Source organism: Natator depressus, chromosome 20 (assembly GCF_965152275.1).
Source record: "Natator depressus isolate rNatDep1 chromosome 20, rNatDep2.hap1, whole genome shotgun sequence".
NCBI lineage: Eukaryota > Metazoa > Chordata > Testudines > Cheloniidae > Natator > Natator depressus.
Genome location: NC_134253.1, coordinates 8,615,969 through 8,631,720, shown reverse-complemented (window position 1 = coordinate 8,631,720; position 15,752 = coordinate 8,615,969). Strand labels below are relative to the sequence as shown.

The window sequence follows — 15,752 nt, the reverse complement described above, 5'->3', positions numbered from 1 at the left end:
CTAATGGCAGAATCTCCACTCGGGCTGGCAGGAAGGAAAGGGCATCATCCCTCTCCCTGGGGTGGATCCACATCACTCTCTATCCAGACCAAGGGCTAAAGGCTACTGTCTGGCTCTTAGATCTTGTCGGGGACCCCAGTGGCTTTAGAGACCATGGAAGGATTCTGCTCCCATGTACACCAGTGTAAATCCAGGGTCTCCAGGGAGCTTCCAGCTTTACAGCAGAACTTGGCGGGACAACGGTCCAAAGGCACACAGCATTGCCCTAGCTACGCCATTGCAGTTAAGGGGAGTTCTACCAGTGACTTCAATGCAAGCAGTTAGGCCAACGCCAAGCACCATTGATGAGCTGTGGCCATGGGCCAGAAGTCCGTGGAACTCCATAGGCCTTGTACTGAACTTTCCTGGCAATCCCTGTGGGCCAAACCCAGCCGCAATGCCAGTGGAGAAGGAGAAGCTTTCTCCACCCCAAAGCAACCCTCTGCTTGTGTAGCCAATGGAAATTAGCTGAAGAAATTAGCACCCCCACATCCCAGGGGCAGGGAGAGGAGTCTGTGCAGCCCGACAGTCAGCATGTCACAAAGGGGGCAAGGCCAACTCCTTCAAAGCATCTTTTATTTAACTTGTCTGCATTAATTCCCATCTGTCACATTAGACACTCAACACTTCTTATCACCCTTCTGCTGGGACGAGGGACACATGCTTGGGAAGGGAACTGGGTGCTTATTTAGGGCTACAGACAGTTTACATTGTCTTCCTTCCTTCCTTCATTGTGCAGGTGTCTTGGAGGGCCCCAGCTTCCTTCAGCATCATGCAAACACAATGCCTATGGAGCAAAATCATTTAACCCCGCCAAGGCAGGGCCCAGGCCTGGCAAGTGCAGAAGGGCGCGATCAGCACCTTGCAGCCTGTGCCCCCTCTATAAGCCCAAGTTTCCTGGTGCAGCTGCGTGCTCCCAGGATATCACCACCACCCTTCCACCTCCCCGTGCCTCCCCGCAGCTGGGATCGCTGGCAGCATCAGGATGATGTCACGTAGGCAGTCGCTATATACTTCCTGTCGTTGCCATAGGTGGATTTGGTCCAGGTGTAGGTCTGAATGCCCAGCTGGTGGCCCCCTAGGCTCAGCCGGCACCTGAAGGAGGAAAGCCCACATTTCAGCACGGCCTCGCTCCTGACTCCACCCCTCTCGCAGACGAGCAGCTCAGTGCTCAGGGACTGAGCCCATGCCAGGCAATGCTGAGGGCAGCCACTCTGACCCCAGAGCTCAGTCCAGAATGCAATTGGATTCGTGTCTCCCCCACATCACCTAGGCCAAGGCAAGCCTCCTCTTAATTCCCCTCACCCCATGCTCTGTCCAGAACTAGGCTCCCCTGCCCACCAAGCCCTCATAGGCCTCCCAAACTCCTCCCAACACAACCCTGTACCCACACCACCCCTGAGGCCTGGCATGGGACTGAGGAGGTGTGTAGACCTTGCAGTGGCCCTTGGCATGGGGTGAATTCTACTTGACACTTCCATGCCAAGAGGGGCTGTGTTTGTTCAGAGGATGGCTCAGGGCTGGGATTCCCTCTGACTAGGAGCCCAGCAGGGAGGTCAGACTGAGGAGGTCACCTGGAACAGGCATGATGGGACCGGTCTGTTGGCCCTGAAATTCCAGGGCTGAGCGGAGCCTGGGTGAATATCCTTCCACCACAGGGTAGTGGGAGTGGGTGCTGCTGGCTCCATGGCCTTCCCCTCCATGGGGCAGGCTGAGTGACATGCAAGGTACACAGTACTGTTGGAGCGGAGTTGGTCCAACACAAGACATGATCTCACCCACCATGTCTCTCTGACTCGGAAGGGACAAACACTAGGGACAGGCACAGTACTTACATCTTCCCCGGCCGAGCAATGAAGCACAAAGTGTAGAGGCCAAACTCAAACTCAGGGCTGCAGCCAATGAAGGCAGAGCCCACCTCCTTGAAATAGCCATCCCAGCTGAACTGCATCCCCAGCACGTCAGGGTATGAGGCCCACTAAAGAGAAAGAGAGAGAGCGGGGGGTGAGCGCTGTGACCCAGCCAGAGATCCAGGGACACTTTCATTTGCAGAAATATCAGAGCAAGAGGACGTTAACACACAAGGAAATGAGTGCTTCCCCTTGGCAGTCCTTCCATGCTGGAGCTCGTCTATCCCATGCCCAGCCCTTCCCATCCTGCCCTCCGGGGTCCTGGCAGGAAAAAAGCACTGAAGGAAGTGTCCCTGATGTGACACTCGGACTGGGGTCAAATAAGCCATTGCTGATACTGGCTGGGATCCTCAACGGAACTGAAGAGAGCAAGCACTCAACTGTCCTTGGATTCCAATGGGATTGCACTGGCTGGGTCCCTGAGACTGCTTTGAAAACCCTCCGCGTTGCACATACGGGGCCAAATGCCCAGCTAGCATGAATTGGCAAAATGTCACGGATGCCAGAGGAGTGATGCCGATTTACACCAGCCAGGGATGTGGCCCATTGACTCCAGTGGGGCTGGGCTGGATTTCACTAGCCCGTCTGCCCAGGGCCGGCTCCAGGCACCAGCTTTCCAAGCAGGTGCTTGGGGCGGCAGTCAGAACGGGGCGGCAGTCCGTGTCCCGCGGCGGCAAGTCGGCGGCGGCTCCGCCCCTCTGCCGGGGGTGGCAGCAATTCGGTGGCCACTGCTTGGGGCGGCAAAATTGGCCGAGCCGCCCCTGCATCAGCCGTACTTACCGGCCCGTCATAGTTATGGCTATAGTAGTCAACCAGCCCCTGCTTCTCCAGAAGGTAGAAACGAATCCAGCTGTGGAATCCGGACACTTTTCCTTTTTTGACTTCCCCTAAATAGCAAGGGAGACAGTCACTGGTTAGCTGCACCCCGAGGAAGAGGCCTAGCGACACTGCACCCGCAGAGCTTGGCTGGGCACGCGCATTCCCCTAGAGGGAAGAGGGTTTCCTCTACCTTCGTCTGGGAGCAAGTCTGCTCAGTACACGCTAGCCCGGCCCATCACTCCAGCCAGCCTCTGCCTGGGGTGTGTGTACCCAGCACCGTACTGCACCTGAAAAGACGTGCTCGAAGCCGCTGGAATCCTCCTCACCCTTGCCCCTGGAATACAGGCCAAACCACATCTCCTTCAGGTCGCTGACAAACTCCTCCTGGGTGCTGTAGCGCTCTGGAGAGAAAGCAACACAGACGGGGCCCCGAGTGAGTGAAAGGAGGGAAACCAAACTTCCGAGAGAGGCATCTTCCGGGCCTTGTGTAACGCTGACAGACCCGGTTGGGTCGGTGGCTTTGGAGCTAAATGCATGAGCCTCTACTGATGAACTTAAAGCTACATGGCTCTTAGCCAAGGCTGTAGCAGACTTATCAATCTCTAGATGGGCTAGGTGCCACTGGAGAGGGACAGAGCGCCACACCCATCAGGCCTGGGTTACACATGCTCTGGGCAGATCCCCTCCAGACTCCTGACCAGGCTTTGGAAGAACCAGAGAGGAGTCTGCCTCTGCTCCAGAGCAGGCATCCCAGGTGTTACAGTGAGCTCTGGGCCTGCCAGGCATGACTTTGGGTGCTCAGCCAGTGCTTAGGCAGTGCTGGGCAGCTGCCCATGCACCGTGCCCCTCTTTAGATGTGTTAATCTTCCCACCTGCAGGGACCCATCCCGTTGCACAGCTGCTCCACCTTCTTGGTTCATAATTCTCAGTGTTGGAGAGAGCTGCTGCATTGACAGCCCTGGGAGCAGTGTGCCCCCAGCACAGCGGAAGCAGAGAGTGGGCATCCCAATGCCACCAGCGGGCAGAGCCCACCAGGAGGGAGGGGGTGCTCAGGTTCTGTGGCGCATTCAGACCCTGGCTTCTCTGCTGAGAGCAGCCATGGGAGCTGGTTGTGATGGAGGAGTGTCCTATAATGGTCCCCGAAACTTTGAGCAGGGATGTGCGCAGGAATTTAAATTTGACCCCTTTTTGGGGGACATAGAAGCTCACTCTCCCCCCTCCCTCCCCGGCCCTGGCAGGAGCTTGATATTCCCTATCTCCATGGCTCTGGGACCAGAGAAGTTCTGTGCCCACTACGATTATTAGGGGGCCTGTGCCCCTGCTTGCCCACCCCTTGCGCACAGCCCTGATTTTGAGGAACGCCTCCTGCTGTCAGCCACAGGAAAGTGCTTGGATGAAGGAAACACCTGTTCTCAGGGTAACTCGCATGTTCAGATAGTCCGAGCAATACACTCGGCAGGAAGGTTGGTGACCGGGCCTATCCCTTGCTCAGCAGGTGCAACCCAGTACTACCCCAGCAGGCCCTTCCCAGTACAACCCCAGCAGGCCCTGGCTGCCCACTGCTACCCCAGCAGGCCCTGGCTTTCCAGTGCTACCCCAGCAGGCGCTGGCTGCCCAGTGCTATCCCAGCGGGCCCTGCCCAGTGCTAACTCCAGGCACAGCACAGAATCCACTTACTTTTCTTGTGCAGGAAATTGTAAAGCTTTTTCATGAGCTCCGTTTTCATGACCTCCTGCAGGAAGTTCTCCTGCTCCTTCAGCTGCTCAGCACTGAAGGCTTCCCCTCTGCCCGTCATCCTTTGGTAATTATCCAGCAGCTTAATGAAGCTGGCATAGGTGGGTTTGGAGAAGAGCTTCTCGTTGACATACGTGTAGAGTCTGAAATGGAGAGATTGTTGGAGCTGGGGGGCAGGAACGGCCAGTACAGCAGCTTCCTGGAACCAGGGCCAGTGACCAGGGACTCCAGGTGCCCAACGTTTGGTTCCTTAAAGGGCCTGGACTGCCAGAGCCAGTGTGCTCGGCACATCCTGAGAATCAGGCCCCTTTAAACTGTCTCAGGTCCAGTGACCAAAATCACTGGGCGCTTTTGAAAATTTAGGCCTAAGATCTTTGAAACTGCCCCCCACCCTGCTTGCCCCTTCCGCTCCTCCGACTCCCCCCAGCTCGGGCCCTAGCAATCAGAAGGGCTCTCCCTGATCACTCCCACCCCCCCAGGAACTTGCATTTTCTAACATCGTAACACGGCCCTTTGGCCCATCCCCTCCTGTGCAGGCTCCCTGCTCGAAGCCCTGCATGGCATCGGCCATGCTCCACCCTCATGCTGGAGCTGTGGGGGGTGGAAGCAGGTCACCCAGCCCAAGGCAATGGCAAGCGCACACAGCACTCACGGCTCAGGAGAATGATCCTCTTTGTCTCTGGTCTCGGCGGACGAGATGAGATGCTGCGGGTTAATGTTGATGTCTGACTTCTGGGCTTTGTTGTGGTCCACCTTGTAAAGCTGCTCGGAGATGCTCAGGAGCTCTTCGTTGGTGATGGAGTCGTGACTGCTGGAGAATCCCTCTGCAGGGGTCAGGGCCATTGCACAAGCAGATGAGTGGATGTGAAGAGCCAGGTCTGGGACCTTACACTTGGGGGAGGGCCCAGCGCCCAACTTTCAGCAATTCCAGTGACTCAGTTGCCCCACGCCAGGGAGCTTGTCCTGATTTTGACTTCCCCCTAACACAGAGCTGCAGGGGGTGGGGCAGGGCTATTGAAAGCCTCAGCAATGCTGGGGAGAGGGAGAACTGAGGCTTCTAAGAAGGAGAGCCCCATAACCCCAGTACGACCTCGCTGCTAAGGCAAAAGTCACCCCAGGGCATGGGGAGCACAAGGCTGTGGCTGTGGGGAAGGGATAGCTCAGTGGTTTGAGCATTGGCCTGCTAAACCCAGGGTTGTGAGTTCAATCCTTGAGAGGGCCATTTAGGGATCTGGGGCAAAAATTGGGGATTGGTCCTGCTTTGAGCAGGGGGTTGGACTAGCTGACCTCCTGAGGTCCCTTCCAACCCTGATATTCTATGATTCTATGACCACTTCAGCCCACAGGGTGCCCAGGCTTCATGGTGGTCTCAGCCCAGGGCTGGATTATCCACAGACTGCAAGTGCATTGGGGCAAGGGCATCACGGCTAGAAGCAGTGCTGCTAGCTCTAACGATTTCACCAGGAGGCTCACACTATTCATTTTTTTGCATCAAGCCCTGGCTTCTAGAGTCAGGTAATTATGGGGGAGTGACAGTTTAGAGTCCAAGGCTGCCTGATTGCCTGGGTCTCAGCTCAGGTGGCCAGCCCAAGCTGCTAACCATGCCTCAACGTCCATATTGCTATTTTTAGAACATTAGCTCAAGCTAATGTGTCTGTCTACCGGGCTGCAAAGCACGCTACCAGCTGAAGTGGAGACAGACCATATAAGTCTAAAAGGGACCGCTGTGATCATCTAGTGTGACCTGTGTAACACAAGCCAGAGACCTTCCCTGATTCAATTCCTTTTTGAACTAGAGCAGATCTTGTAGCACAGGGCTTTTCAACCTTTTTTAATTTGTGGTCCCCTAAACAATTTTGAATGGAAGTGCGGACCTCTTTGGAAATCTTAGACATAGTCTGTGGACCCCAGTGGTCTACGGACCCTGGATTGAAAACCACTGTTTTAGGAAAGTGTCCAGTCTTGATTTTAAAATGGCCAGTGTTGGAGAATCTACCACAACCCTTGGTAAATTATTATAAAGTTTAAGTACTCTCACAGTTAAAGTTTGCACCTTATTTATCTGAATTTGTCTAGCTTTAACTTCTAACCATTGGATCATATTAGATCTTTGTCTGTTAGATTGAAGAGCCCATTATTAAATATTTGCTCCCATGTAGGTACTTGTAGACTGTCATCAAGTTACCCTTTACACTTCTCTTTGTTAAGCTAAATAGATTGAGATCCTTGAGTCTGTCACTATAAGGCATGTTTTCCAATCCCTTAATCATTCTCATGGCTCTTCTCTGAACCCTCTCCAGTTTATCAACTCCCCTGTTGAATTGTGGGCACCAGAACTGGACACATTATTCCAGCAGCAGCCACTCCAGTGCCAGACAGAGAGGTATAACAACCTCTCTACTCCTACTCAAGATTCCCCTGTTTATGCATCCTAGGATCGCATTAGCCGTTTTGGCCACAGCAACACACTGGGAGCTCATGTTCAGCTGATTATCCACCATGACTCCCAAATTTTTCTCAGAGTCACTGCTTCCAAGGATAGAGTAGGCCTGCATTCTTTGTTCCTGGATATAGATATACATAGAAATGCTTCCCCCAGCACCACACAGCACCATCTACCTGCACTGTGCGTAGAAGGGGCTTGATGCTGCAGATCCCACGGGTCTATGTCATGCCCCACATCTGTACAGGCAAGGAGAGAGCCTGATCTCCTCACTCAGATAGCCAGGGAGGGATCCCGGAGAGATCAGCTCCTCTCTGGTATAGGAACAAAGAATGCCTGTCATACTGGCAGGATGGACTCTGTGTGCTGGAGTGCAGGACTCTGAAAGGGACTTGGGGTTGACGATGGAAACCAACCGAACATGAGGTCCCAGTGTGGCTGTGTCTGGGAGTGTGAACACGGTGCTTGGCCATATCAACAGGAATCTCAAGTCAGAGCAGGGAAGTGCTATTACCCTTGTGACTAAGTTCCTGCTCTACCTTGGTGGGTCTTGCGCTTATTGGCGGATTTGCTCGCCTTGGAGCTTCACGGCAGCCCTCAGCTTGGCCGTTTTTCTGAATTCACAGTTCAGGTTGACGACTCCTGTGTCTGACCAGGAGTTGGGAGGATTTGGAGGGAACCCGGGCCCGCCCTCTACTCAGGGCCCTGTGGAATGCAGCTGTCTAGAGTGCCTCCTGGAACAGCTGTGCGACAGCTACAACTCCCTGGGCTACTTCCCCCTGGCCTCTTCCCAACACCTTCTTTATCCTCACCATAGGACCTTCCTCCTGGTGTCTGATGATGCTTGTACACCTCAGTCCTCCAACAGTCCACATTCTCACTCTCAGCTCCTAGTGCCTCTTGCTCCCAGCTCCTCACACGCACACCACAAACTGAAGTGAGCTCCTTTTTAAAACCCAGGTACCCTGATTAGCCTGCCTTAATTGATTCTAGCAGCTTCTTGATTGGCTGCAGGTGTTCTAATCAGCCTCTCTTAATTGTCTCCAGAAGGTTCCTCATTGTTCTGGAACCTTCCCTGTTACCTTACCCAGGGAAAAGGGACCTACTTAGCCTGGGGCTAATATATCTGCCTTCTATTACTCTCCAATAGCCATCTGGCCTGACCCTGTCACACCCTCTATACAGCATCGGCAAGCCTGATACTGGATATTGTGCCCACACTTCAGAAACAAGGTTGAACAATTGGAAAGGGTTCCGAGAAAAGCCACAGGAATGATTCAAAGTCAGGAAACCAGACTGAAGGAGCTCTATCTGTTATCTTATCCAAGAGCAGGTTAAGAAGTGATTTGAGCCGGGTCTGTAAGTACCACATGGGGAGGAGGTTTCTGATAGCAGAGGGCTTTTTGAATGGCAGACAAAAGCAGAACAAGATCCAGTAGCAGCAGCTGAAGTCTGAAAAATTGAAACAACCTGGGTTGTGTGGACTTCCCAGGGACTTACATGGAATGTGTTATCTAGAGAAACCGAGGGTAGCGGTTGGTGCCTGATTGTCACTGTTTTCTACTCACTCGAGGACATCACACACGTGGGAACGCACACACACGTTTGCACATGCAAGGGCACATTCAAGCACCCACAGACACAAGCGCACACAGCCAGTGCATTGCTTTGCTGTGTTGTTCTCCGTGTTCCGTTTGGAACCAATAAGTGTGAGAACTGGACAGACCGTTGGAACCATAATCACAACCGATAATGACGGATGGAATGGGAGAGCGACAGCAGTGCTGGGAAGCAACCCAGAGCCCAGCCCAGCCCCGTGTCCCCCCCAGAGGCCGCTCACCTTTGCTGCAGTGCATATGGTAGTCTTCACAGCAGTCGCGATGTTTTTCACACTTGGTATTACAGTGACACTCATCCTGCTTGTTGTACGGCTCGTGGCAGCGCCCCCTGCAGGAGTCAGGATCTGTGTACAAGCCTGGGGGAAAGGAAAAACAAGCGTTTAGTTTAAAAGGCAGCAGCACCATCCCTTGGGCTAGTCATGCAGCAATCACGCTGCTGACTCCAACCAATGACGCGGGCCGGGATCCACATTGTGACAGCTGCCCATGCCACCTGCTCCAGAGGAAGGTGCAGACACTCCCTCGTGGGTAAGTGGGGATCACCTGCGGGGATGGAAGTTCCTTCTCAGTGACCAGTGACCTGGAGCCACATGGTCGTGTGCACAGATGCTCCAGCGCGATCCCCTGGGAGAGGCTGTTCTGGCCCAGGCCGGGAGAAGGGGCGTCAATCGTACTCAGCTTTTTGCTGCTGGCCGAGTCAGCTACGTGGCATAGGTGAGTAGCAATGGTCTCAACCCGCAACGTTTGGCTCCCAGCCTAACATTCTCTAACATTCAAGGATGTTTGGATCAGACCTAGCGGCTCTGTTCGTGGCAGAGGCTGCGAGTCATCCTGTGCAGAGCACGCAGTGGAGTCTCCATGATCTGGAGTCTGCTCATCGAGTGTGGGACTGGCTCAGCCAGGGGCTGCTGGGTGGTTCCATGCCCTGAGCGGTGCTGGAGCTTGAGCTGGATGGTCACAATGGTCCTTTCTGGCCTTGAATTTGGCGACTCTGTGAATGAGGGAGGCGGCACGAGTCCTAGGCAGCTGGTAAGCCCCATTTAACCCTGCTTTCATAGCTTCTGTGATTCTAAAACCAGGAGGGATCGTTCTGATCATCTAGTCTGAGCCGCACGCAGGCCAGAAGAAAAGGAGTACTAGTGGACTGAATACATCCGATGAAGTGAGCTGTAGCTCACGAAAGCTTATGCTCAAATAAATTGGTTAGTCTCTAAGGTGCCACTAGTCCTCCTTTTCTTTTTGCGAATACAGACTAACACGGCTGCTACTCTGAAACCTGTCACACACGCCAGAGAATCCCCTGGCCACAGCCCACTGGCTTGTGGCAGAGCCCCGAGGTAACTGCAGGCCTGTGCTCAGTTGAATTTCACCCTGAGAAGGGCCAGCAAGGGAGTTAATAGAAAGTTGTGTTAATTCCCAGCATTGTGAATCCTGGACTGCAGCCCCTAGGCATTGATAGGCATTGATAGACATAGCAGAGCTGGCATGTGCTGACTCTGTTTCCTCTTTATCCTCAGCAGCTGCAATAAAGGGAAAGGAAAAGCCATGACTGTCTGTAGCTGGCAGTGGAGGGGCTGAGAGACGGGAAGGTATGAGCAGGGCTACCCTGTCTTATTTGGACATGGCCCACTCATGGCTGCACCACCCAATGAGCAGCCCAGTGAAAATAATTAACCCCTGGAACAATGTAAGGGTCATGGTGGATTTGCCATCACTGAAAATTTGGAAGTCAAGTTTGGATGTTTTTCTAAAATATGTCCTCTAGGAATTATTTTGGGGAAAGTCCTGTGGCCTGTGTTACACAGGAGGTCAGATTAGAGGATCACAGTGGTCCCTACTGGCCTTGGGATCTAGGAATCTTGAATCATGGTGGGACTGGGTTGGCTGCAGAGCTGCTTGGGAACTGGCATTTCTTCCCTGCCAAAAGTTTCACTGAAAATGGAAAAGGTTTTGTTTTTGCCAAAAACAATTGTCTGACTTTGGGGGGCGGGGGGGTTTGCTGACCAATAGAAAGCATTAAAAATGAAAATGTTCCCTCTTTTGGTAACTGCAAACTGAAACATTTTATCTGGGTGAGTGAAATATTTTGGTAAGACCAAAAATTTCCACCCAACTAGTTCACATTTTTCAGTCAACAAAAATATGAAAAAAATTAAAACATTTTATTTTCTGATTCCTGAAAACTGAACCATGTTTCGGCCTTTGGCTTTTCACCAAAAACCCAAAGAATTTCATCTGACGCAACCATTGTGGAATATTCCAATGAAAGAGCCAGAAAAGCGTTTTGAGGTAAAATTCTCAGCCGCCTCTCGTCTGGGTCTGAAGTGAGAGGGAGCTGAGGTGGGCAACACAGCCAGCCAGCCAGGCTGCAGGCAAGGAGCATGAATGTGATGGAGAAGCAGTGGAGAGATTCCTGGGAGGGGAGTGACCCGGTCGCAGCGCAGGCCAGCGACACTTTGAACTGACCAGCCAGGCTCCAGCATTGGCCCCAAGATCAGGAATAGCAGAGTGACTTAAAGGCATCTTTGCCCATGCATGCAGGCCCCTCCCTTACTGGGCTGCATTGACTGCTCCTGGACCCCAGCTGAGGTCAGTCTCATGCTCTCTTCCTACTACATAAATCTCCAGCCAGCAGCCAGCTGGGTTTTCAGTTCCTGAAGGTACTCCATAATGCTCTCTGCACATCCTGGACCTGAGTCTCCCCTGTTCTGTCACCTCATGCCATCGTCATTTTAGCTGCACCTGGTGACTGCACCTTTGAAACGTCACCAACAATAGTGACTAAGAGAGGCTTTTAGTTTCCATGCTATAAATCAGCCGTAACTACAGACTCGCCTGCTGTGTCAGGGTTTATGAGATGCACTTGAAAATGGAGGCAATTAGCATTTGCCCTGCAGTGATCCCACAATCCTGGGCTCACCTGCCCCACGCCAGGACTGTGGGAAACCTCTGCACACTGTCATACTGTGATATTGCTCCTGGGATCCAGCAATCCCCGCTCCTGCTGACTTTGCTTCATGTGGGAATCAGTGGGGGCTGTTTGTGAGCCCATAGCATGGCCATGCCTCACAGTATCAGTGCTTCAGTGCCTTACAGCTCCAGGAGCATGTGCCCTGGGCCTGTGAGCTTCCCTGTGTAATATCTTAGTTGTATGCAGATTCCTCACGGACTGGGTTCCTTTATGCAACTTCTTTTGGACTGATGCAGCACTAGATGATAAGCCCCGGTTTGTGATTCACCCTGACCCACCCTCATATGCTGGCACAGACACAAGTGGGTCAGACGTTTCATCTCCAAACCCATGAAATCCCCTTTACAGTCCCTCTGTACAAATTCTCAACTTCTGGGATAGAGGCAGGCAAGTGCTTGTTACGGAGAATATTAATTAGCGGTGTAGCCCGTTGTCTTGTTTGTAAATCATGTGGCCCTGGCTCAATGCCTTAAAAATCAATGAATTAACGGTCCAAATGTTACACAAATGCCCACAATTGCTAAAAGCAGTGGGAATTAACATTGTACAGAAGCTAATGCTAGTCCAAACTTTTCTAGGATCATTAAGTAGTCACACTACTGGCTTCGATAATAATGTTACTCAAATGGTTAAACACATGGCTCAAAAGCATTTTAAGCTATCTTGTGGTTTAGCTGCATTGAAAGCCGACACAGCAGACCTTGAATGAACCACCCAATGATCACAAGATCCGTTAAGGCAGTGTTTCCCAAACTGGGGACGCCGTTTGTTCAGGGAAAGCGGCAGTGGGAGCCGCAATTGGCCAAACCGGCAGACGCGGCAGGTAGACAAACCGGCCCGCCAGGAGCTTTCCCTGGCCCAAGTTTGGGAAACACTGCGTTAAGGTATGAAGGCACGGTACTGGTATCCCGCAGACTCTACCGGACCACGAATACATATGTGCCTGTAACAAAGGACCAGTTCAGTGAATGGCAGGACTTTCCATTCCTCCCTAGGCTAGACAAAGGCACTCCCTCTGAGATACATCTTTGAACCCCGATACAAACAAGTTACATACTGCCCCTCTGACAGCGTTACGTACTGCCCCCTGACGTGGCTAGTTATTACTCATCACCTTGTACATGTTGGTTTGATCAAAACATCTCTATTACATACTGTCATCCTGACCTTATCTTTTAGGAGGGGTCAGTGTGTTCCTGTTATCCTTGGGGAATGTTTTTGTACCACCCTTGATACCGGGATGTTCTGGTACCACTTGATATCGGGATGTGTTTGTGTGAGTCCTCTGTACTTAGCAGTTCTTAGGAATGTGCATTTCTGCAATATCAGCCCTCTTCTTGCCAGATTCTGTGAGCCTCTCGCGGCCTCCTGCCTCTTGCTCACAGCTTGTCTTTGCTTTATCTCAGTAAAGCTTTGACCACTATTTTATCCCGGGCCTCATGCCTCATATCAGGCCTCTAATACAAGGGCCTATGTCTCATGCTCTCTTCCTACTACATAAATCTCCAGCCAGCAGCCAGCTGGGTTTTCAGTTCCTGAAGGTGCTCCACAATGCCCTCTGCACACCCTGGACCTGAGTTTCCCCTGTTCTGTCACCTCATGCCATCGTCATTCCCAGTAAGGCAGTGGAAACATTCACATTGACTTTATTGACAGTTGGCCAGAGGATCCTGACTCAGTGGCAGCATTACTCTGACTCAGCGCTCACCCAGCACAGGTCTAATGACTGCCCACAGTGCAGGATAAGGGAGAATTAGGCTCCCTACAGTTCTGGGCAGCCAGTTCTGCAGCTTCACAGAGTCTTTCCGGCAGGGATTGCTGCTTGGATTTTCTATTGTTTGTATTCATTCAGATCAAGAAATATCCACTAACGTTTATTAGATTCCAGGTTCTTTAGAAGTATGCCACGTTATTTTAGGCTAGTCACTTTCCAACAAGAATAACTTCTGCCCTTGCACTAGTCAGGAAACAAATTACAAGGGCAACCAGTAAATCCTCATGCTTCAAGGGTAATCTAATTGCTAGATAGTATCAGGAAGCAAAAATGTTCCTTCTGTGTGGCAGCATTGCACAAATGCCCTCATTCATGAGAGTTCAGGAGGGAAGAAGAACCTGGTTATGATGAAACATCCCCGTCATGTGCCACCTAATGCTGCGAACTCCTGACAAATCTTGAGTCAAACCGAGCATCTCCTGTGAGTCTGGTGTGTCCCCAGGAAGTACCGTGAGCTCAGTGTACAATGAAATCATCCAGGCCACTTGCTGCAAACCATCACCAAGGCACCAAAGAAATTCCAGACTTGGGACACCCCGGATGCTGGCAGGAGACAAGGGTGCGGGGTTCAAGCATCACGCAGTGCTTAAGGCATTTTATTCTGTGTCCCATTCCAATTGGCTGTGCTTCCCAGCATCACACCCAGCCTCTCGGTCTGGGAAGCTCAGCCCTTAAAGCAATGGCCCCCAAACTTTACAGGGTTGCAACCTCCCCTACCCCTGTGCAAGCTCCCTTCCCTACCCCCCGAGCCAGGGCCAGGAGCAGGGCCAAAGCTCCCAGGGTGGGTGGGGTGGAAATGCAGATGGGGGTAAAGGGGCTTAGTCTGGGGCTGCAGCTGCGGGTGGGCTGGGAGCAGGGTCGGAACCAGGAATGGAGCGACGGCTAGGGGCCGAAGCTGGGGGCAGTGACGGAGCTGGGAGCAAAGTCATAGCTTGGCCCCAGTGGGGGCCGGCAGCCAGGGCCACAGACAGGTATGGAGCTGTCCCAAGATTGGGGATGCAGCCAGGCACAGGGCTGGGAGCCGGGACCACAGCTGGGGACGTGGCCAGAACAGACAAAGCTGGGGGTGGAGCTGGAAGTGGGGCTGGGTGGTGCTCCCTCCCAATCCCCTGTGGGGGCTGGCCCAGGCCCGACCGCTCACACACCCCCGCCCCGAACATTCCTGTGTGCCCCCTTAGGGGGTGCACTCCACAGTTTGGGGGCCTCTGCTTTAAATGAATTGTTCCCAGTACCACAGGGTGTTCTCCATTGTCTCCCCAGGTCAGTTATTCACACACTGGGCCCAGCTCTCCCCTCACACAGCTACTCCAGAGTCACACCCATCTTAATGAGAAGAGAGACAGCCGCACATTCTACACCTGTTTATACCCTGCTCCGCCACCTCTGAAGACCCCTATTCTGCACCCCCTTCACCTGCTGCACCAAGCTGTCCTGGTGAAGCTAGTGCCGGGGGGTCAGTGTGCGTGAGCTGGCTGTAGCAGGGCTACTCAGTGCACAGGCCCCGGTCCCAAACACCTGTCTCACAATGACCAAATTTCACCACCCACCAGAAGCATTTCACCTTGAATTTAGGGCCTGATTCTCCCCAGATCTGCACCTTATGCTGTCATCTCCTCCTGAGCCAAGTGAGGGCCAAACGCTTCCCAATCTCATCCCCACTTTGCTCTGTGGCTTGAGCACCCATGGAAAAAAATGGTGGGTGCTCAGCACCCACCAGTCACAGCTGTTCAGGGATGCCACCAAACAGCTGATAGGCAGTGCCACCAAACCCGTTTAGCGGCTCGAGGAGGGGCTTGGGAGAGGGCGGAGACCAGCAAGCAGTGAGGGGGGGGACCCTCAAAGAAGGCACAGAAGGGGGGCGGAAAGAGGCGGATCAGGGTTGGGGCCTTGGGGGAAGGAGCGGAGCAGGGGCAGGAAGATGTGGAGCAAAAGTGGGGTCTTGGAGGAAGGGGCCGAGTGGGGGCGGGGCCTCAGGGCAGAGCTGGGGTGGAGCACCCCTGGAGAAAAGTCAAAGTCGGTGCCTCTGAGTGGAGATGGCTCACAAGGTGGAAGACAGGAGCAAATCAGGCCTTTGGCTAGTGGCTTGGGCTGAGACTTTCGAAGCTGGCTAAAGGATTCAGATGCACAGTTCCTGGGGGTTTCTGGGACTGGAGTGTCCAGCTCCCCTAGCAGAGCAACAAGTTCATCCTTGCTGACTAAAGAGTCAAACCTGCTCCTAGGTCATTCCCAGAGACTGAAGTTTGCCCCATGCCTAGGGAGCTTGCACAAATCCCCTGCACTTCAGCCCCCGCCAGAGGTCCAGGCCAGTGGAGCATGGGACTGGGGCTGGGCCTCTGCAAAGGGATTGATTTCAACTGGACATAAAAAGGGAATCCTCCTGTTTAGAAAGGTTAGGTCATTCAATCAGAGACAATATCACATGACTTGACTAACCATTCAAACA

At 52.9% G+C, this 15,752-nt stretch overlaps 1 protein-coding gene across 1 annotated transcript in view; it reads right to left on the bottom strand.

Moving 5' to 3' along the window:
- Window positions 1–606: 606 nt before the first annotated feature.
- Window positions 607–15,752, bottom strand: part of ENDOU (endonuclease, poly(U) specific) — a 40,804-nt gene continuing 25,658 nt past the window's right edge. Inside the window, exons 4-10 of the mRNA XM_074935035.1 lie at window positions 8,786–8,920; window positions 5,155–5,326; window positions 4,446–4,645; window positions 3,056–3,169; window positions 2,730–2,836; window positions 1,875–2,017; window positions 607–1,134 (exon numbers count right to left, since the gene is read on the bottom strand). Of these exons, the coding sequence (XP_074791136.1) occupies window positions 1,020–1,134; window positions 1,875–2,017; window positions 2,730–2,836; window positions 3,056–3,169; window positions 4,446–4,645; window positions 5,155–5,326; window positions 8,786–8,920 (986 nt within the window). The 3' untranslated portion in view covers window positions 607–1,019. The remainder of the gene's footprint in view (window positions 1,135–1,874; window positions 2,018–2,729; window positions 2,837–3,055; window positions 3,170–4,445; window positions 4,646–5,154; window positions 5,327–8,785; window positions 8,921–15,752) is intronic.